The sequence below is a fragment of the Semicossyphus pulcher genome, unplaced genomic scaffold (assembly GCF_022749685.1).
Source record: "Semicossyphus pulcher isolate SPU_LCO1_2020_fin unplaced genomic scaffold, fSemPul1.0.p SCAF_9, whole genome shotgun sequence".
In the NCBI taxonomy this organism is placed as follows: Eukaryota; Metazoa; Chordata; class Actinopteri; order Labriformes; family Labridae; genus Semicossyphus; species Semicossyphus pulcher.
In genome coordinates, this window is record NW_027211770.1 from 31,241,636 (window position 1) to 31,265,453 (window position 23,818).

Consider the following 23,818-nt stretch of genomic DNA (forward strand, 5'->3'; position numbering starts at 1 on the left):
CATGTGCCTGTCTTTCTGCTGTCTCTGAGACAGAGACAGAGTGACAGAAAAGTGACTCACTGTCCTTCCTGTCAGATGGATGAACAGAGCAACAGGGCTGAGGAGGAGGAGGAGGAGGAGGAGGAGGAGGAGGAGGAGGAGGGGCGATGGGGCCCTGCAGGAAGGATGAAATGATGATATACACATATGAGACACGTCGGGGGCAAAGACAGAAACAAAAACAACATAAAAAGAAAGAAAAGGACAGAAATATGGATCAACAGAAAACAAAAAGACGTGTCCATTCACTTTTTGTCTACTTCTAATATATTTTCCTTTCTTTTATCCCTCTGTTTATCATTTTGCCTTTGTTGCTGTGTGCTTTCCAGCTTTACAAGTAAAAAGTGAAATAAGTTACCACTTTTAAAGAATACTGAGCTAGATCTGAGTGTTTCCGCACAGTAGAAACCAGGAGAAGGATCTGTCCAGCAGAGGGCGCGCTAGCTTTATCCTTTAGTTGAATGAACCGCCGGGAAACTCAAGAATGAGACGTAGAGGAAGTAAAACATCCACGAACAGACCGATACCTGTTGCAACGTGAGGAGATGGAAGAATCACAGCTTGATAATATTATAGATGACTGGTTCATCGAGTCGCTGAAAACGTGAGAAACTGTTAATTTAAACTTTATGTTAACTACTAGCTTGAATCGTCATTTAGTCAGCACCGCTTCCAGCTAGCCTTTCAGACTGAACCCCGCCGAAAGTCCTGCTAAGATTTACTTCCCCTTAGTTATCTTAAGATGTAAATTGATTTCATATTATATCAAAAGACTTTTCCTGCTTTAAATTCAGCCATTTTCCAATCGGCTCTCACTTAATACACTTAGCAGCACCCGTTTTACTTAAAGGGAGAAGTTTAAGAGCAAATCACTGGATACGACAACTTAACACCAGTGCACCAATGCATTAATTCCGTTTAATAAACTTACACTAGGTGGACTATTTCCGTGCCGAATTTAAGAGTGTATTATACTGATTTAGAAAATGAAGTCACAGTGCGTAGGTAATATATGTGCCCTTAATTCAAATGAAAGTAATACTAAATATTTACTTTTTTCAAAGGAATATGGTGTCAACATAAAAGTAATGCAGGATTAGAGAATAAAATAATCTATATTTTTGCCATTAGCTCTGCCACATATTTATAGTAACATTATGGAAATGTTTTGGTAAGATTTTACATTATGAAGAGTGTCAAAGTGAAGCTGTGAGATTTAAATATAATATCATCATGTTATTCCTATTGTCTGTGGCTGTTTAAAGGTTATGTTGTCTTTAACTCTTTCTCACACATCGTACATAACATTTCTCTTCTACTTCTGGGAAAATCATAATGTAATAATTTGTGTCAATTGGTTCCTGGACTTACACTCGATAGATCTGTTGATGTGTCCACGTCAGTAACACCTGTCTGGCGTCTTCAGGTACAAAGATCTGCATGAGTATCAGCTGGAACATCCCACACAGGTCATCGAGTGGACGTCAGGGAAGAGTGAGTAGATCTAATCCTCATTTTCTGAACGTATAATAGTTATAATTGGTCTGTTTGAAAACGTACCTGCTTCTTGTGGCCTTTAATGTCACATTTAGTATTTTAAACTGAAGTTTATATCATGTCGAGAGGCTAAGAAGGTGCACATTTGGAACCCTTTAGGAATATTTATTGCAAATTTCAGTCATGTTGTCTATTGAAGTCTTATTCATAATAACATAGAACTTAATTTTCTTGTGCACACATGTTTGCTAAATCTTTTCTGTGTTTGGAAAAGAACATAAAACACAACAAAACTTACACTTGATAAAAATTGGACTGAAATTAGACTAGAGATTTAGATTTAGAAGGATGAAGACTCAGCAAGAAACTGTTGACTTCACAGGAGATGTTTTCACAGCTTTTCAGAGACAGAAAGAGACAAACTTCTGATATTGATGCTTTTAATGTTAATAATTAGTTTGTTGTGTTTACAGCCGTGTGTGTGGCAGGATACACTCCGTCTAAAAATGAAATTCTGGAGCTGCTTTTGCCTCTGAAACTCTTCGCTGATGAAAATAAGGTAATCCAGCCCGGACTCGAGCATGTGTTGTCATAAACACATCATACAAATGTCACTATAAGCTTCTGCTGTGTGTGTGTTTATGTTGTGTTCAGGGTCTCTGTGCAGAACGGGATTTCAAAGTTGCCCACGGTGGCTTCACAGACGGTCCTGTCCGCTGCCTCAGACACGTCCCGGGAACGAGGTGAGTTTGTAAAGATTTAGCTGGAACAATCTTATTTCAGTTTTCTTCTTCTCTCCCGCTACATCACTAAATGTCTTAAATAAAGTAATTACAAAAAAGTAATCAAAAGTAAAATATTACAGCATTTGGATAATTAAAGAATCATTTGCCTTTTTTAAAGCGAAAATATTTAATGATTTACACTTTTAGAGAATTTGCAGCTCTTCCTGTTTTTCATTGTCATAAACAGAATTTTTTTGACGGTTGGTTGATCCAACAAACAATCTGTAGACGTCACACCTCGCTCCAGGAACATGTGATGAGTTTTTTTCCCTTTTGTTTGGACACATCATCAACCACAGGATTAGAGCTGGCATAGGAAAAACAGCTTGGTAGATTTAAAAGTACCCAGGTAAAAAATGTCGAAGCCACTCCCCCCAACATTTAGGTGTACGACGAGTCGACGACAGAGCTGTAAATTCTCTGTTTGTTATTTTAAGTTCATATGATTGAACCACCTGCTGTGGTTTTTCTGACATGAAACATTCAGTCCAGCAGAGAGAACTTTTAAAGAATTAAACCTCCTTCCTACGCGTGTTCTGGCAGGTGTGTCGTCACCAACGATGGGCGGAGCGCAGACCTGCAGGTGTGGGACCTCGGAGGAGACGACACCGGTGAGTTTCATCAGGTTGAATATGTGAATGAAACTAGGAAGATTCTCGGAAGTCTATTAAGTGATTTCTGTATTTCATGTTTATGTCGTCCACTGTGACACACGCTGGCCTGTTTCTCTCCACACTCTGTATCCTTTATGCACTGAAAGTACTCCAAGTTTTCTTTAATCTTGGTGTTCTGAAGTGTTTCTAAATGTACTTTAGAGTCAGTTTTTTTCTCATGACTGGTTATCTGCTGTGTGTTATCGTCCGATGACAGACGTGATCAGGAGAACGGGAAGTATCGAGGGGAGGAGGAGCGGTTCAGAGAGCGGCAGCAGGATCGCCGCTCGACTCTCGTCACAGCCTCAGGTTCTCCACGGAGCTCAGAGCAGCGACGTCCGACTGACCGAGCTGACCTCGGGACGGACTCTGTACACACTCGGTAACACAAACATTTATCTTCATGCTCAGTGATAAACATGCTCCTCATTTTTATTAGAAGAAGTCAAACATGAAGTATGTGTAATTAGAATTATTGTTAAGTAGACGGACAGTATTGTCCCACAATGCAATGCACAAAGGAAACCGAACAGGTGATGCTGTAACAGAAGGATCATTTAATGACTTTGTGTCCCCCTAACAGAGGCCGACTCAGCAGATCCTCTGACGTCCTTACAGTTTGTGAGTGACGGCGTCTTCCTCGCCGGCTGCTGTAACGGGAACGTTTACATCGCCGACACTCGGACGTCTGCAGCTCCTCAGATTTCTCCTCCTCCGCCGCCGTCTTCAGCTCCATCTGTCCTCTGGTGGACGGACGCCTCCGCCTCCTCTTCAGGTCCGTCGGGCTGCAGGCTCGTCAGACTCTCCTCGTCAGGTCAGGCGGTGATCTCAGACACGAGGAAGCTGGGCGGAGCTGTGAGTCAGGCTCAGCTGGACGTCCAATCACGTTGCTGCGACCTGGATGATGTTACTGTGTCGTGGGCTCCGGCGCTGGACGACTGTATCGCAGTGTCAGGTGAGTTCACAGAAACACAGTAATCTGTTTTAGTTAAAGAAATGATTGATGCGAAGACCAAATCATAACCAGAAGCTAGTTAGCTTAGCTTAGCATAAAGACTGGGAACGAGGGAAAACTGCTAATCTGTACAAAAACTGAAGAAAATAACATTTGTTAAGAAATATCACTTTTCATATCTAACTTTACATTAAAGTCCTTTTAATAAGCATTAGTAAATTATACTGTTCTGTTAAACTGTTAATAAATGTGTAGTAAATAATTAATTTATCTTAATAAAGCAACAGAAAGTATGTAAAAGGTTTGTTAGTTAAACTCCAGTGTGTTTGTAAAGCTGTACAAGAAGCTCATAAAACTTAAGCAGTCTATAAACTGTTAACAAGTTTTTACTGATAAATGTCTTAATATGTTAATATACATGTATTTGACACTATTAAAGCTTAGTTAATAGGTAACATAGCCCTTATAATGTGCTTATTACATAGACCTATATAAATACAAATTAATTTGTAATCACATGGAGGCCTTACCAAACTTTAAAAGTTAAAGTTAAGTAAAATTAATAAGAACTTTCCTTTAATAAACACCTAAAACTCTAATCAGTAACAGCCGTGTGTGTCACCTCCCTCCGGCAGGTTTCAGCGGCTCGGTTCAGATCTTCGACACCTCAGTCTGGACGTCGGAGCTGCAGGAAGCTCAGCCGCTGTTCGAGCATCGCGGTCACGCAGTTTCATCGCAGGCTGAAGACGGCGTCCGTGTCCTCGTCACCTCCCACGTCTGGCATCCTGAGCGGCCGCGGACGCTGCTGTCTGCGGCCTCGGACGGCTCCGTGCACGTGTGGGACTGGGTCGACCAATCGGCTGGCAGCAGGTGACGGTCAGACAACAGGGTCGAAGCAAAGACCCCCTTAAGGAGGAGGACAAAAGGATCTGATGTTACCTCTGAGGTTCACTGGACTTAAACAGACGGGGACATTCAGTGAAAGCATGAACACAAAGACAAAATGATCACTTCAATGTGATTTATCAAGTCAAAACATAGTCTGGACTCGTGTTGCTTTAAAACCTTCCTGTTTAGATTTCTGTATATATAAAATACTGGAAGAACAGTGTGAAGCTTCTTCACTAGAAATCGTCTATTTGAAAACAGTTTACAGTTTTCTGTGCGTAAGGATCAACAGAAATATCTCCTGCATGATAACAACAAGGAGAGGATTTGGCCGACACATCTGCAAAGAAGTGATGCAACAGTAAACAAAATAAATAAACTGTGAGACTGTTTTTACTTGTTTTTCTGTCTCATGAGAGTCAAACTACAGCAGGGTTCAGTTTCACCTCCGGCAGGTTTTAATAACGTCACATTTTATACTTTACCAGAAATAAAACATTTAAACCGGATTCTCTGGCTGTCTCTGTCGCTCTGTTTTCTCGGGGTGCGTCTCTTTATGTGAGACGTTTATTCTGTTGATACAACGATGCCAAACAATACGAGTAAAATAAAATCAGAAAACACTTCAAACTGCAGCTCTCATTCTCCTTGGTTTAACAATGTTTCCTGCTTTCACTAGAAAAAGAGAGAGCTGTTTGATTTCAGTCTGACAGCTGATAAAATAAGTGATTTCTTTATATGCACGGGGTTGTAGTAACCATTGAACAACACAGAGGTTGTGGTCTGCTTCAGTAATCTACAGTACTTTGTTGTTATGAAGTAAACATGGTGGGTATTTCAGAGGCTGAATCCAGTATTTTTAAATATGTATTCTTTTTCCTCCTGTGGTCAGAGCCTCTAAAGTTATTTAAATGTTTTATTATCTTGTGCACAAAAGTTCGTATCTGGTTATTTGCAGGAACAAGATAAAAAATATTAGCTTTGAGGACTTTTAGCTAACATGGCTCGCTTATCCATTAATTCCTTCAGTGCTTTTACGGTACAGAGTGATACAGAGTGATACGCAGAAAAAAGGAAAACAAATCAAAAATCCAAAACTGTCCAGCAGGAAGTAACTACACGTTTATTTCTATGCAGTAAAGTGCTTTTCCCCTGTGGGACAGGCAGAGGCCGGCCTTTAATCTAAAGCAGAGAGGTTAGAAATGGAAAAAGGAAAAGTTCATTTCACACTTTGCTTTCTTGCCTCTTGAGCGAATCATTAGACTCTCCTCAACAACAACATCTCCAAATAATGAGAAAATGCTGCTCTGCCTTCAAATTGTTTAGCTGTCTGTCCAAGCTGAGCAAACATCCTTCATTCACACACTTGAGTTAAAATTCACAGATCGATGCAACCACAAACCTCCTCTTCACTCTCCAGCCTTAAACACATAGACTGTATAAATAATGGATGAAGCCACTAAGGGAGGAGCTAGACAAGAGTGAGGTGTTGGCAAACGCTAAGTTATCAAAGTTATACAGTTACCCAAATGAGATTGTATTTGTGGCTGTGGCTATTTAAGATCTAGAGGTATGAGGCAGACTTGCTCCTAGCGTGTTGGACGGTCTGTTAGTCCAATAAAGCGCACACACAGATTATCTGTCTGATATTTACATGCACAAATCTCCAAAAGGCTCCAACAGCACAAACACGGCCCAGAGGTTACGTTCAGGGACTGGATTAGCTGAGGGGACACCTAGCAGACAGCTAGCAGCTCCCACCTGTCACTCAAAGAGGCCACGCCCCTAATGCTGCATCACTTTAAGCCTTAATATAATGTAAACAGGTGAGCTGTATAAAGATTCTCCCCGTACAGTTGTCATGAAGAGAGAAATGAGCTATAGAGACCCAAACTGTTTTTTGTACCAGGCTGTAAACATGTTTATTTCTGCTGTGAAGTTTAACATGGGGCTCTATGGGGACTGACTCACTGCTGGAGGCAGCCTCAAGTGGACACCAGAGGAACTGCAGCTTTTTGCACCTTTTTGGCTTTATTCTTTAGCCCCAAACGATGTCACTTGTTTAAATGTTCACCTCTCTTTCTTTTACTTTTCTTGTATCTGAAACCTTTTACACACATTTTTCTGAAACTCATCCAACTTAAGATTTTTCTCTTTTACCCCAGAAACATTTTCTTCACACTGATGATCCCTGCCAGCAGAGAAGACCCTCCCTTAAGACGCAAAGACAAGAAAATTTATCAGAGCCCAGTTAGACTTCCTGCCTCAAGGTTCTTAGGGAACACAGGTCTGCTGCTTCCATCATGGTTTCAATTCAGTTTGGATTTTCACAGGTTCTACCTATCGGCCCCTTCATACTTTTTTGGGCGACTCCTGTCATCTGTTATATACATCTTATATACATCACTGAACACATGGAGTTTCTGTTTTTTTATGTTCAGCACCTGAATAGCAGAACACTAGCAGGTATAGAGCCACAACCTGCTGTGCCATCTGCAGGTAAATTAGCTGTAGAGACCTCAGACTTTGCAGCTGTTGTGAGCAGTATTTACTGTCTGGAAGAAAACAGAAGCTTTATTAAAGTACGACAGCAAATAAAAAACCCTGTGCTCCCAGTTAACTCCTTTTTTTGGTGATTTTGTAATATAGCTTTCCAACAAGACATTAACCATTTCCAGCTGTACTAACTATCATTAGGTAGATTAAGTCCAAGTGTTTCCTGATAGGAATTCACCATTTTTATGTTTAATTTTTTATATTGTTTTCCACAAATTTTTTTTTTTTTTTTTTTTTCGATGACACCATCCACGCAATATAGGACTGTTTACTTGATGCTAAAGTATGTTACAGTGGGCTGCTACGCAGGTCATTGTGTTTCTCGAAACACATTTTCTTTCCCCTTTTGTTTTTAATTTGACAAGAAAATCAAATCCGATTTATAGAATGTCTTAATATTTCTAGAATCTACAACCATTGGTCTAACTGTAACGTACAGGCCATGAAACTGCCATTGTAATATTACAGAAGTATTGAACTTGACATGGGCGTGCCCTGTTATATAACAAATGACACAATTCTCTGATTTGTCTTATCCTGTTAGGACACATCAAAAGTCTAAGAAAACATAATGACGTGAACAAATTAGTTTGGTGATGAAATGGTGAACCTCACAATGCAAATGTCTTCTGCTATAACCTGTAAACAAAAGGAGGCACTAAGGCTTGTAAACCCTAACACTGAATGGTTTTATTAGTTTATTTTTATTGTTATTATTTTATGTTTTTTATTAGTACTCCAAGAGACCGGTGGGATGATAAGGAGACCTGGATAACTCATGACAACAAACACATGCCCAGATGTCGTCAAAAGATTTATTGGCTTCTATCACTGCTGAAAAACAAAAGCCAAAGTCCATGTTCTGTGCAAATATGAGGAACGGCAGTTTTTAGCACCTTTTTGGCTTTATTCTTCAGCCCCAAAGGATGCCGCTTGTTTAAACATTGACCTCTGCTGTTTATTTCTCACTTAAACTCTTGTCCTTGTCTGACTACCTTTCTTGTTGCTGAAGCCTTTAACCTTTTAAATTCTGTTTAAACATAATCCAGACTAAAATCCACTCCGCTACAGTGGCCAAATGGAGGAAGGATAAATAGCAAAAAAACCCCAGACTGTGTAAATGCACAAAAATATTAATATCAGATTCAGAACCAGAATCGGGGTTTATTGCCATTTGTTATTTTTGCTATTTGTTTTGGTGATTTTGGTGCAAAACAATTACAACAGAACTAGAACAAAAATAAGTAAAATACTGAAATAGAGGCTCTTTTTATTATCTCATTATATTCTGACTGTTCATTTTCCATGTTAATATATACTTGCAAGGACAATTCCTGCTTTATATTACATTCCATATTTCTATATTTTTTCCAGAACTAAATTTTTTTATTTATTGCCATATACAATGCACCAGCCCTAAAAGTCTTTCAGCCATGAAAGCCACGCGTTTCAGCCATTGAGGCCTTCATCAGGGCAAGTACTAAATGGTCGCCAAGCTGCTTCCTGTTAAGATTAACAAGCAGTCACGTGATTGGTGTGAACAGGTAGTAGTCACATGATCTAGGTAACCGATACATTTAAGCAAGGGAAATCAACATTTTAAATATTTACATAATAAATGCAGATAAACACAACACCAAAAGGAAAAACAAATGCTTTTAAAAGTAGCTTTTGAAAAGGTTAACACAGTACACAAGATTATACATGGAAATATTTAAAAAACTCAGAGGTCCAAAACAAAGATGATCATAGAAAGGGGGAGAAGTCAAGTTCCCCATTCAAACAAGGATATTGCCTGGCTTTTAATTATCCAAAATGATTCTCTTTGTAAGAGCCTTTTGAATCCGTCTCCACCCCTTTTTGAGTTTGCTATGTGCTCTATACCTGATATCTTTAAAGAACTACAGCTGCCGTGACCGACCTCTTTGTAATGTAAGGCCATGGGATACTGTGGGTTGCCAGATTAATGTGTATGTACATGTAATCTGTGTGTATGTACATGTAATGTGCATAGGCCCAGCCCACTATTCAAATTTCCAACCGCCCCCTCCATCCCGAAAACAAACCGTCATCTTCATTTTTGCAAACTCACTACTGACTGCTAACCTTAACGTTACTACTGCTGATTACTACATTTCAGGCTAGCTAAGTTTCAACAAGTCGCCACTAAACGATGGCAGAGACGCTGGCTCGCGCATCGCCGAAGTGGTTGCCATAGGTTACACATAATGATATGCATATCGTCACCCCGTCCATTAACGCTCCTTAGGTTTGTGCCGTCTCAAACCTGCCAATCTGAAAACGTGTTGTCAAGCCTGTCCTTGGTACACTGCAGGTTAAAAGCAGACAGGCCCAGCCATGATGACGACTGCTGATGTTGTCCCTGCTATGTCTTGAAGCACATGGAGATGTTTACAAGGTTTAACACTGGATTTTCACTGGAGGGGGTCTTTCACCTGTCTAAATACTCCTCTTCATCGATCACTGTCACGTGTATAGAGTTTTGTGTGTAGGTGTCTCTCTCTCTCTTGCTCTCTTCTCCCTTTGTCCTGCAGGTGAGAAGTGGAAGATTGGCTGCCACCTGTGAGCTCCAGAAGAGCTGTGGATTGGCTCACACTCCAGCCAATTAGCCAATCCGAGACGGAGGGCACCATTTTAAAAGCCTCTCTTTTGCTTTGTTCTGCTCTATGTTGCTTGGCTGTCTAAGATGGTTTGTGGTGGGGAGGTAGAGCTGAGGTAAGGCTGGGGTACCCTTTACATTCACGCACTTAGCAGGAAAATTGTTACTACACCAGGTTATGGGTTGTTGCCACTGTTGTACTTTTATTATTTCAGACACTTTGTAGAGGTAGTCAGGCCTTTTGTTTTCGTTTTTCTTTCCTCACAGATAGAGTTGAGCTAGGCCCTATTTTGTTGTACTTTGTTTATTTCGTTTGGCACAACCCCCCACAGTTCCTCCTTCCCCCACATTTTTCAAACCTATGTTTGTTGTTTACCTTCATTTATATTTTGTGAATAAACCTTTTTTCTTTGACTGCCTCACATCAGCCCTGAGTTCTTTCTTTGTTGGTTGTCAGCGTTATTGTTTCTAAAAGGGAAACGTAACAATCACCAATTATATTCTTTATGTTAACATGCTTGTAATTAATTCAGTTGGTCTTTGAATTTTTTAAATTCCATCCTTTCAAACAAAAGTTTCTCCTCTCAGCTCTCGAGAAAAATGTTTTTCATGTTTGTATGTAATCTGTGCAATATGTGAACAGAGCAGGTAATTGCCCCTCGCCTTAGTCCGGACAATAACTTGACCCGATTCTTCTGGCACTAATCTTATTTCATAACTGCTTGACTCAGCCTGTATTTCATTTCAGCTTCAAGAATTTCAAGCAAAGCAGTCCAATGCATTTCAGCTGTCAGCATTCGTACACATTTTCTATGAGACATACAGTGTATATATACTCTAGTATCATTTCCACTTTGCTCCGACACTTTTATATACATTTGAAGCTTTTCTGGATGTTAATTCGCAATTCTCACCCCAGACACAGTCTCTCTGAGACCCTCCCCTCTGGCAAGAGGCTGTGCTCCATCAGGACCAAAAACTCCCGACACACGAACAGTTTCTTCCCCTCTGCTGCCAGCCTCGTCAACAAGGCCCCTGCCCCCCCCACCCCCCCACGTGACATGGACTCTCATCCAGCCCCTCAGTCACTTAACACTTAACGAGTGTTAAGTCTGTAATCCGGACTATGCGTTACATTAACGCACACTGGACTTAATATTGTCTGTATACTCCACTATTTTTAATTTTATACTGTAAACTCTTTGCACTGCTTAATATCCTGCACATCTGTACAGTTTTTAATCACACCTGTTGTACATGTTTTGTATTATATGTATTGCTCTTCATATTTATATTCTTATTGCCTATTTTTTATCTTCTATTTTCTTATTTTTATTCATGTTCCGTGTTAATTGTTCGGCACCAAAATCACCAAAACAAATTCCTTGTGTGTTTAAACCTACTCGGCAATAAACCTGATTCTGATTCATTTGTTTCAACAATATGAAATAAATGAAATATAAAATATGGCATATTTAATGCTTATATATTTATAGTATGTTAATCAAACACATGCTCTCATTCATTCTTTGTTTGGGTTAGACTGATTGAGTTCTAGTTATTCAAATAAACATAGGACACTGTGGGCTGCAATCAAATCTGATTTAGAGTATTTCTTAATATTACTATAATCTACATCCATTGATCTAACTGTAATGTACAGGCCATGAAACTCAGTCACATTACTTTTTCTGTTCAAAGAAAGCTTGTCCTGCCATTTTATTGTAACTGAAGTATTGGACTTGACATTGGCGTGCCTTGTTATGTGACAGATGACACGAGTAGCATCCTTACAGGACGTTATCATGGGATATTTGTAAGTGATTTCTCTTATCATACTGGGACAGATCAGAGGTCATACACAACATAAGGACTTCAACAAATTAGTTTAGTGATGACCTGGTAAAACTGACAACGCAGCCTTTGTATCTTTAGCAATAAACTCTACACAATAAGAGGCACAAAGGCTTATAAGCCCTAACCCTTAATCGTTTTATTATGTTTTTATTGTTATCAAAAAATTGTTGTGCTCCAAGAGCCAGATGGGTTATAAGGAGAACTAGATGTCTCTTTATATTGGTCGTCATAATATATGGTGGAATCAGGTTTATTGCATACAGCTGAACTTCAGTGTTACATCTAGCTTAATGACACAGATTTAAGTGATGGCAGAACAAATCCAAAATCCTTGTTTGAAGCAAATATGAGTTCAACTATGTTTGTGTGATTAAATCCTTTCATACAACAATATGATTTTCTTTTACCGAGGCTCAGCTGTTGCTTTGTATGTTATCATAATTAATATTGGATATAATATACTTAAGCTAAACTGATCTTGGTGAACATAATGGGGTATCAAACCATAGTGTTACAGGTTGGATCAGACTCATTGTGTTACAGTGACTGTCTGTATCTGCTGGATTTAAACTTTATTTTAGCCAATATTACTCTATTTTCAGAGCGCAGTCTTTAAATAATCCTTCAAAACCTTTCAGTAAATTTAGCATTATACACAAGTTACAAAGCATCTGCACTTAACCATACCTGACAGTGCTTTAAAGACCAGCTCCAGTCATGTTTTAAGACATAAAATGTTCTGCTTAAAATTATAAATTTAGTCTGATGCTTTTTCTGCAAAACACGTTTAATTACCTTGTAAAAATCCTCCAAAGGCATCTCCTCCTTCTCCCTCATAAAAATTCTGAATCTGCATAGGCCCCGCCCACTATGCAAAGGTTTTTTTATTGACAGAGTAGCATGCTTACAGGATGTTACCATCGGACATTTGTAAGTGATTTCTCTTATCTTACTGGGACAGATCACAGGTCTTACACAACATAAGAACTTCAACAAATTACTGTACTTTTTTCTCTAAATGCAAGTTTAGCTGAAGCTATAGTGAATCTTCAGGAGACTGATCTAGACAAATCAAGCAATTATTGGGGAGGGGCAGCAGATTTCTTTTAGTATTAGGCCTAAAGATTGGATGTATTAACCAAAGCTACCAAAGTAGCACTCTGGTCTAAAACAGTGTAATCTTCTGTTTTAGACCAGATTACATAAACTGGGTAATAACTGCTTTCTCCAGTGACCTGCAAATGTGGAAAAAAACAAACATGAAATTGCAAAAACTTTTTTTTATTTCCATCTTTATTATTTTGTGCATTTGTGTTTGGATCTAATAAGGAGGATCATAGATGGAAATTTAATTTCAAAAGTCCTTATGCACGTACTACATTAAAGCAATTGTGTGTATCAGTTTATGGAGTGAAATTGTGGAATTCTCTGGATAATGATATAAAATGTTGCACAAATATTTTTCCATTTAAAAGAATGTATATAGAAAAAGTAATGGGAAATTATGAACTTAATAAGTAAATCATTATTTGCTTGTTTCGGTATGAAGTGTTGAATTTTGATATTTTTTGAGAAAAGGAAATCACCAACAGGTTAGCCATAATTTTTGTTATCATCATGAAAAGGGGAAGGTATTATAAGTTTTCTTCTTCCTGCTCCTGTTTGTTCATGGACAGTGTTAAGTATTTGAGAAGGTGTATCATGTATGCTGTGTTATTAAACACTGAAGTGAGCAAATAAACGGAGTATGAATGAATGAATGAATTATTGCTGTTAGAAATACAGACTATGATTTTGTTTTTACTGACATGAAGCTCCCACTCACATTCTTATGTTTGCATGCGCTGGTAACAAAGAGAGAGCAGTAATGATGTCCTTCATTGCATCCATGTTTGGGCTTTTTTTGACACCATGGGTTAGAGAGCAGCGGATTAATCGAAATAAGTCAATTGTCTGTTTCTTTACAGAAAATTGTATAATGCAGTGAAATACAGGATACTTTCTAGAAGCTAATCATGTGGCAATAGCACGGCGTAAGTGAGGGATCTCGTGGTCCTATTCCAGGAAACATTGCGTGTCAAATATCATTAAATCAATTTTACTACAATGATATAACAAGTCACAGACACACCAATGTAAAACAACAACAACCAAAACCTCAATACCTAATAAGAAGGGAGGAGCAAAAGATGCAAATGAGCAGCATCATGTGGTGGAACATAAGTTTCAGTTTTGTTTCAACTCTTATATAAAGCAGGTTCTAGCGTTTGTACGAGCAGATCCTCTTTCACTGACGGTGAGTGACACATTGTTTTTTTGCATTGGGCATTTTCTTTAATGTAAATTTTATAGTTTATGTAAATCTATTATTGGAGAGAATTTCTATTTAACAGTAATGCTATCATCTGACTAGCTTTTAATTTTTTATAAAAGGACACAGTGGCTTATAACTACTTAGACAAAAGTATTTATTATATTGTTGTATAATTCTTTATTGCCAAAAAGTTAATTTTACATAAGGATGGATTTATTATTATTATTATTATTATTATTAGGTTTTGTAAATATTTTCATTAACATTTATGAAATCCTGACCAAAACATTTTAGGTCTGACATTTGAAAATACGACCATTTCTGCTTAAATACTTATTAAGTCCTTGGTTAATTACTGTTGTGTGTGTGCATGTGTGTTGGTTTGTTCTGTGTCATTAGGACATAACAGCAAAGATGGGACAAAAACAGAGCACACTTACAAAGGAGGGTTACACCCTTGAAAGGGAAACGGAACATGGTTATGTAGTCACAAAGGACGGTGAGAAATTTCTCATAATAACAAATATCAAGGTAAGTTAAGCTTATTTTACACTTAACATGAGTGTGACAAGTTATGACATTTCACCAGAAAAATAAAGCTCAGTTCAAATGCCAATAAACACAATTTGTTTAAACTAATTAAATAAAAGAAAGGTTCTCTTTCTCTTTATTGTAACCAAGCCACAGGATGTTATCTGGTCAGACCAGGAATGCATCAAAGTGGGGGAAATGAATTGTACTGATTGAATATACAGTACTGTGTAAAAGTTTTAGGCAGGTATGAAAAATCTCACTGCACTTTGTTAATTGATGAAAATAAACGATTAACACTTCCATTTTTTAAAGCATTCTTAGTTTACAGCGTTTTTTCACACGTGCCTAAAACTTTTGCACAGTACTGTAAATTCCACGTAAGAAACTGTGCACTTACATATCAATTCATTCGTGCAGATATTTTTCATTCTTTCATACAATGCAGGGGTGACAAAGACTAACAGACTAAAATGATTTTGACCCTGTGACAAAAAATGTAAAAAAGCTAAAGAGACAAAACAATCACAGCAATAGCAGAAGGCTGATTATTCAATGAGGCTCCTTGCTTGTATAACAGACTCAGTGCAGTTGTGGAGGGAGTGCAGAGGTTTGAAAGCACAATGCGAGGCAGCAGGTAAACTGGCAAGTGTAGGGTGAGTGCAGCTTGTTGACAACTACCACGGGCACATACTTGTGACCTGTTGTTTGTTGCGGGTCACTTAAAGTGTCAGAAGCCTTTGCCAGACCATTCTTACACGTATTTTTAACAGGGGTCCAAAAATGTGGAATTGATCCAAGAGATGAACACCCTCAAGGACACAGGTCATCCTCATATTATGAGCATCAAGGAGACTTTTAAAGGTAAGTTATATGTCATGTGCTTCTATTTTTGGTTTTCTGAAACTGCTGCAAAAAATTTTTGTTGCAAAATATGAGGTTACAAGAAATGCATCTGAAATACTTGAGTAAAGTATTACACTAATGATTATTTTATAAATAATTATCTTAGATTATGTTTCAAAATGTAGCAAATCTTAATTTTAGAACCCAGAAACAGAGCTTTTGATCCCTGAGTACCCAAACTAGGACTAACTTGATCTGTGTAATTTTGGGAGGATTATCTTATCAGCTTTAAGATGGTTTATATGGTTCAAAGATGTTATCAGACTGATTCTCTTTCACTCTTGTCATGCAGATGAAGCTCTGAACGATTATGTAGTGACGGAGTACTGTGAGGGCGGGACCCTTGCTGAAAAGATGAGAGAAAAGAGTTTCAAAGAGCCTGAGGTACTGCCAGAGAGAGAGAGAGAGAGAGATATATCAGTGCATACAAGTCTATATGTGCTGATTTCTAAGTACCATCATTTCTTTTTCTTTTCTAGGCACTGAGCATGATTGCTGAAGTCTGTATGGCGCTGAGAAGCATGCATGAAAAAAATGTGCTTCACAAACATCTGACGCCACAGGTACAGCACACATTTATTCGGATTAAAACATCAATGTGTTACCTCAGAGTTAACACTTTAATATTACAACGGACAAACATGGAGTCTCATTTTAAATATTGAATGAAGCAATCCTAACATAAATTGTTACGACAATCATTTATCAATCAGTTATCTCAAGACACTTTTTAAAAAGAGCCGGTCAAGACCATAGTCTATGTTATACATTTACAGCTGATCTCCATGTATAGCCTCCACAACATCACTACTCTCACGCTTGGTGAAGCACCGCCATGAAGTTAAGTTTAGTCTGAAGAATTGACCTAGGACTAATTGGCTATCCAATCAAAAACTAACTTCCTGCAATTGCTAGTTAATGCTAATAAATTTTGCAGATAATCCAACAGTCACAAAACCATGGGTCCACTTGTACGAAAAGTTTTATTTGGATCAGATTGTTCCGGATTTGGAAATCCCGTTTTTGCTATCCAGGATCAGCTTATCCATGTTGCTATGGTCCCGGTTTTTCAAAGTAAATCTGAATTGTATCAACTAAGAGACAAAAAAACAACTTTCTTAGATCACACTGAACATGGAAATTAACAGCAGGGAAGTAGATAGTTCTGCAGGTGCAGCACGTTTTAGGTCTGTTTTATTCATTTTAACTGCTGTAATTCTGTGCTGATTAGGGCCCATTAATGAAAGGTATAAGCAAACTGGGGGCTTAGTTGAAGTAGCAGCTAACCAGCAGGGCTGCTGTTGAAAAGTCTCCCCCTGAAATGTAATAAAACCTCCATGTTTTGGAGTGTATTTACTGGAAAGTCTTCATTGTATTCAGTCAGCAAACAATATATTTTTAAACTTACAGTTTTACCTTTTCTTGTTTTTTTAGAACATTTTCCTCACCGAGTTTGGAAAGGTGTGCCTGGGTGGCTTTTGTAAAGTCAAGGAAAAGTACTATATACTCCTGTTCTAATAACAAATATAAATACAGCTGGCTATATATAAATATTTATGCATTAATAAATGTATTTTTTGTGGTTAACACGGTTCATAAAACGCTGATGTGAATACCACCAGAAATGAAGGAGTTTGGTACCAGGCACCGGAGGTCTTCACAAACCAAACGTATGATGCAAAAAGGTACAGACACATACGGGAATAGAAAATGTTGACTACATTTTTCCCTCAAGTTTGTTGAGTTTTGTTGGACTGACCTTTTCTTTCCCTTTTTTTAAACTCCAAAACATTTCAAATGTTTTAACTCATTAAATGTGGCTTTCAGCATGGCAGAAACACCAGAATCTAAATCATCTCTTTTAAGATTTATTTTAAAAGCCATTGAGACATTTTCAAATGAATACTAGTTCAGTTTTTGCTTAAGTAATTACTCTAGATAATTGTGTAACTGTTTGCTGAAATATGGGCAACAGAAGATAATTGAAACGGTGTATCTATCAGATCTTTAATGAAGCTTTCAGTCTTAGCCTGATTAAAGCAGTCTAAACACGTTACAGACACCTCATTGTGCATTTTCTTATTTGACCTGTAGAAGTTTTAATAATAGCATTAATAAAAGTAATAACAACAATAACAACAATATCAATATTAATATTAACAATAATAATAATAATAATGACACTTTCCTCATCTGTAGTGAAGTGTGGTCACTGGGATGCATACTCTACGAGCTCTGTACTCAAAAATCAGCGGTAAGTTACCCAGACATGTGCATGTCATTGAAAATGAATATAATGAATATGACTATAGACAACAGGACATTCTACAGCTATGCTAGCAGCTCTGTGAGGCTGTCTGAGACAGGCTGCTAGCATAGCTGGTAAAAACATGGTTACTATAAATCTTTTTTTTAATTCACAGTCTTTACAATTCAAGAATTAAATATTGCAAATGCTTGGTAACATGTTGTATCTTTAACCAGTGAGAATGGGAAAAACATGAAAATCTGATGAATCTATTTTATGATAAGATCATATTTAATCTCACACAACTTTGACAAAGGCCAACATTTTTACTTAGATGTGATTTTGACCTATTCTGAAAATACTGAATGAAAATCATTGTGCACAAATACGTCACTTTTTACAGAAGTAAGGTGCTTGTAGAACATAACGTCTTAGTGACAAAACTTATTTTCTGTTTGTGATGAGTAACTGCAATGACATTTATTTCCTTATTACAATTCTTTTCTCCTTCAGTTCTCTGCAGAGAATACAGTTGATCTCGTCTCCAAGTTTAGTTGTGGTTCTGGCCCACATCTGGATGACGAGTTCTCAGAGGAGTTTCGTGAACTCTTGAGTGCCATGTTCCAGAAAGACCCCAACTCTCGACCAACAGCCTGTGAGATTTTGGAACGTCACATTACTTTGACATGTATCTTCAACAAGGTTTGACTTTTAATAAAATAAAGAAAGACAAATTGACCTTACTAACACACGTCTGTAAATGTTTACCTACATATGAAAAATCCAGCAGAATAGGCATGCAGCATGATATCCTATAGATTTCTCTGACACTGCCTTTTTTTTGTTAAGTGCAAAACAACTGCAGAGTACCTCCAGACTCAGCTTGTCAAACTAAAAGCTGTGGCAGACAATTTGGAAAGAGTGCACACGGGCACCACCATCGGCAGTCTGGCAGGAGGAGTGGTCGGAGCAGCTGGTGGGATTGCAACCATAGTGGGCCTTGCTCTGTCCCCGTTCACAATGGGAGCCTCTCTAATTGTCACTGGGACTGGAGTTGCCGTGAGTGTGGCTGGTGGAGTCACTGCTGGTGCCTCAAATATCACAAATATGGTCACACAGTCCTCTGATCGCAAAGCTGTTCGACGCATCATTAAAGAGTTTGAAGAGAAAGTAAATGCTCTTGCCACCTGGCTCCAGGAGATTGGCCGCAGTTTAGTGACTATGAAGAAATGCTTACCAGCAAACATAACCAGAGATGAGGGCAGCAGTTTTAAGGAAGACAATCAGGCAAAGGCAGCTGTGAGGCTAGGGAAGGGCTTGGGCACCGTGACTGAACTGTTCCGCCATCTTAGAGTGGCAAACATTGGCAAAATCGCAGGACAAGCATCCAGGTCAGTACGTGTGGCTGAAGTAGCAACTGGTGCACTTTCTGGTTTATTTGTGGCAGTTGATATCTTCTTCATTGCTGTGGATGCTAAAGAAATACACAACATTAGACAGACACAGGAGGATGGTGAAACATCTTCTGAGATCATGAAATTTGTCCTGTCCATCAGAAAATCTGCAAAAGAATTGCAGGAAGTTTTGGATGAGTTCAAAGAAACAATCTCAAGTGTCAAATTTCTTGATGATAAGAGCGAGTTGGAATGGGATTGCTCAGTATCACAGTAAACCATTGTGCGTCTCCTATGGGTGTTGCTTCTGGCTCTCTAATGCCACATGTAAACACAGATGTGACAGATTCAGAGCAGAATATGTAAATAACATGGTTCATTCATGTGTTACATGTGCTTAAGAAAAACAGACGGGTACACAATGCATTTGTAAGAATTCTCGATGTGTCGAATATGAAAGCAGAGTCATAACAAAAGAGTAATTCATTCTATCGGGGATATTTGTGAGATGAATAGTGAAACTTTCAAGTCAATGGTGTCTTTTGCTGATTAGACAGCTTAAAACAATGAACAGTGACACAGAGTGGTACGCCACATGCCTTCATCACATTTCTAACCTTGTTTCTTGACATAACAAATCATCAACAAATGATGTCGTGGAGCTATTGAGTCTTTAATTATTTAGTATACTAATACATTATGTACTTTGCCTCTTTACGTTTGATTTGATTTTATTGAGTGTTAATTTTATGCATGGGAATACTGAAGAAATGATGAATGTTTATGGTGACAAGGGTGTTATTGCTGTTCAATGATGTTTTACGCAGCTAGCAACCAGAAGAAGTAGACAGATATTGTTAAATATCTGATTAAAAATTACACATGACAGTCACAGATGTGCACTCAGGTAGCTCCATGGTTATTAAAGATCTGAACATTGATTTAGTTATTTTTCTCTCTTTTCATTGTTTGGTGCATTTTATGTAATGTGGTTATTTTATCAAAATGAGGATCCTGACATGCGGCTGATTCAGCTGTAAGCTCGTAGTTACCAAATAACTGTATTGATGAGTATGATTAAGTATGAATAAATAAAGTTTTAAGCATTACTTGTCTAATGATTTAATCCATCTTTTTCACTCCAGAAGAGTCCCCTCACCTTTTAATGGTAAAATTGAGACACACACACACACACGCACACGCACACACACACACACACACACACGAGCTGGTCAAAACACCAAACACCAAGGAGATGAACTAGCAAAAATGTATTTTAATTTGAGTTGGATATGAACGTCCAGATTTTAAAACGGGAAGTAACAGGACGAAAATTGAACAGAAACAGGTTTAATGGAAACGTTTGAAACTGCCCACTGTGTGTGTGTGTGTGTGTGTGTGTGTGTGTGTATGTGTCGTGTGTGTAGGTGCCGTGTGTGTGTCGTGTATGTGTCGTGTGTGCCGTGTGTGTGTACCGTGTGTGTGGTGTATGTGTGTGTGTGTGTGGTGTATGTGTACGTGTTGTGTGTGTGTGTGTTAGATTTGCAATACCAAAATTCCAAAAGGGACAAAATCAGGAGGTTTTTGAATGGACACAAAAGTCGGTCATTATATTGAGTGACAGAAGACAGAGCTGTGAGTGTGAACCCTCTCATGGTCTAATGTCAGATCTGATGAGTCACAGCTTTACTGCAGACTCTGAAACAGCACAGAGTCTGTGAGTTATAATGGAGATCTGACGTGTACACTCAACAGGCGGCTCATTGAGGACCAAGAGACTGACAGTGTGCTTTAAAGGTCTCATTCCATTAATTACAAATTACACTTCACATCACTGGGGCCCATTTTTACAAGCAGCATCCCTGCAGCTTGTAGACCGATGGGAGGCACTGAATTCAGTTTATTCCTTTTAAATTGACCTGTTTCATGCAGATGATTAACCTATATTTACTTACTGTGAGTCTGAGTTTTAATTTGAGGGTATTTGACGTTACAGCAGGGACTGTGTAGAGAGCTTTTCTTTAGCTTACCACCAAAATCACGACTTTGTTTAGTGTCCGTCTCCTTTATTTCCTTTGCAGATAACAGATGATGGGTTACATTTACATTTTTTACTGGTACAATATCAAATTAAACTCTTTTTTGAGACTTTTTTAAACAGAAAGTGTAAATGTTTTTTCCAGTTTTAAAAGTGGCACAGTCCTGCTGTTCTTCTCCAAAATAGATTACTGTAACTCCTTCCTTTTGGAGTTAATCTAAAAGCACGCTCTCGTCTCCGACCAGAGCAGAATGCAGCAGCTCGGCTTCTCACTGGCTGTGACAGACGTCATCACATCACCCAGCGCTGACCTCACTACATTCCTGTTTCTTCAAACATATCAGACCACTTAGGAGTTAAAACCTTTATTTAAATGGTCAGAAATGATGTGAGGTACATTCCATCTGCTGTAAATAGGTTAAAAACTATAAAGGAACATTGACGGTTGCCCTTTTTAACCTTAATAGCTGCAGCCTGTAATCAGAGCCTGCAGCCTCGATCATCATCATCATCCTTGAAAATAACCACCATGATCACCGCTATTATCCTTCATTATGAGCTGACTAATAGCTGCTTTGATTACCTGTCAGTCTCAGTGATGCTGCAGACAGATTGAACTTTAAGTCAGCGCTCAGGACTGGAGAAGAATTATCATACATCTTTTTTTATTGACACACAGAAGCTATTTTAGATATCATCGTCTGAAAAAAAGCAAGAGCAGGAAGTCCTTTACATAAACCAGACATTTACTGTATGTCGATCCTCAGACGGACACGGATTCCTCCGCTCCATCTAATATCCTCCTCCTCTGATTCACACACTTTTTACTCTGCAGAAACTTTAACAACAACGGCAGCTCGACCTGGGCGTGCAGACCTTCTTATAAGTTACAAACTCCCCAGCTGGAGGTTAAACTCAAGTCATATAAAAAAACAGAATGATAGGTTATAAGTAGGGTCCTGACAATCCAATGATACCGATCGATCAATTCAATAATCAATGATTAAATGTTATCGATACAGTGTGAAAATATAGATCATATCCACATCTTTAATACACACACACACACATGAACAATAGAAGGTCTGTTCTTTTCCTTTTTGTTATAAAGAACTTTGTACTCATAAAATTCTCTTTTTCTTTATATAAATGGGTGACGTTGCCCATAAAGATCCAAGGCCTTTAACTGAATGTCATTATATTGTGGCAGACTTTGTGCCATCTGTGAATATCATAAACTTGTATAAACTTGTGATTTATACCTAGCTGAAAGTATTTAATGGACAGGAATGGGTAACAACAGCTGACAGATGAATGGAGTGGTGTTTAAAGTACAGTGCTTACCTCCAAGAGGTACTGGAGTACAAGTATAAAGTCGGATAAAATTGAAGTGAATTTTTTCGTTTGTACTTAGCTAAAGTGTTTTAGCCATAGCTAGAACTCTATTTATTGCAGGGACAAATTGCTTGAAATTCGTATTTAACAAACAGCAAACATTACTTAGCTTCCTACCTTGAACCAGGTGTGGGTTCTTCTTCCATGACACAAACCTCCAGCACAGGTATGATCCGTCAGCCATCTTCAAATTCATCCAGGTTCATTCTTAACCTCCAAAATAGCAGTTAGCTGTCAGCCTGTAAAACAAGTAAGGGCGCTTTTAACAAGTTAGGTTTGCATTACGATCAGTTCTAGAGTGCAGTCATTTTGTAGGACTTGTCTTAAATAAAAATCGCAGTTTTTACCTTCAGAGTTACGTTAGCTGTATCAATTTTATTTGTTTGGTTCTATTATGTTATTAAAGAATGTTAAATCTGAACAGAACATCTTAACAGTTTATTGGTGCATTATCGCCACCTACTGGACTGCATGTTTATTGACGCTTAGCCGCCAACTGACCTGTCTTCTACAACGTTCTGTCACATCTGTGTGCGTGCAGCAGCGACACCCTGTGGCGGTGGGAGTTACTGCAGGGACCTGCCTGTGGCGATGCCTTCAAGTGCAACCCGTGAATTTGACGAAAACTAACCTCCTTGATGAAACTTAATACTTCTATTTAACTAAAATCTCAGAGGAAAATAAGACAAGTTTCCATATAGCTAAAGTGTGAAACCGCAACACCAGGTTATTACAGTAGACTGTTATTGTGTGGCATAGCACTCGAATGCACCACAATATCATTTATCTTTTAAACATTCAAAGGTTAACCCCGTTTTCTGGTCCATAATAACATAAATTATGAGTCAAAATTTAAAATTAAAATAACAGCCTTAGTGTTTTATGCCATTATTATTATTCCCACTAACACTAAAATAATTGTAGCTTCTTATTTTCCTTCCTTTGGGTGCTACCTTCATTGGCATGGAAGGAATTGTCTCAAACCGTTGGCTGAACTTAATTAATATGCAGTTAATATTTAATAACTTTAAGATGTGTGTTTTGAAGAAGCTCTGGCTGCTATCTGTTTGTCTTTAGAGATTATAATTCGGTCATTATTATGCGTACAATGACAGTCTTTGGCATCACTGCAGGTCGGATTC

The 23,818-nt window shown here is 38.3% G+C and overlaps 2 protein-coding genes across 2 annotated transcripts; both read left to right on the plus strand.

Annotated features, from left to right (window-relative positions):
• The first annotated feature begins 545 nt into the window (after window positions 1–545).
• wdr73 (WD repeat domain 73) lies at window positions 546–5,318 on the plus strand. The gene is made up of 8 exons (XM_069656830.1): window positions 546–643; window positions 1,466–1,533; window positions 2,010–2,095; window positions 2,191–2,279; window positions 2,865–2,932; window positions 3,192–3,356; window positions 3,558–3,929; window positions 4,565–5,318. The coding sequence occupies exons 1-8, from the start codon at window positions 585–587 to the stop codon at window positions 4,801–4,803; spliced, it is 1,146 nt and encodes a 381-aa protein (XP_069512931.1). The 5' UTR covers window positions 546–584; the 3' UTR covers window positions 4,804–5,318.
• Window positions 5,319–14,140: 8,822 nt separating this feature from the next.
• On the plus strand, window positions 14,141–19,734 carry LOC138584260 (serine/threonine-protein kinase Nek11-like). Its single transcript, XM_069656447.1, has 10 exons — window positions 14,141–14,146; window positions 14,564–14,695; window positions 15,469–15,559; window positions 15,894–15,985; window positions 16,081–16,164; window positions 17,036–17,112; window positions 17,224–17,286; window positions 17,801–17,855; window positions 18,363–18,551; window positions 18,699–19,734. Exons 2-10 carry the CDS (start codon window positions 14,579–14,581, stop codon window positions 19,518–19,520), a joined length of 1,590 nt encoding a protein of 529 aa, XP_069512548.1. The 5' UTR covers window positions 14,141–14,146; window positions 14,564–14,578; the 3' UTR covers window positions 19,521–19,734.
• Window positions 19,735–23,818: the final 4,084 nt, after the last annotated feature.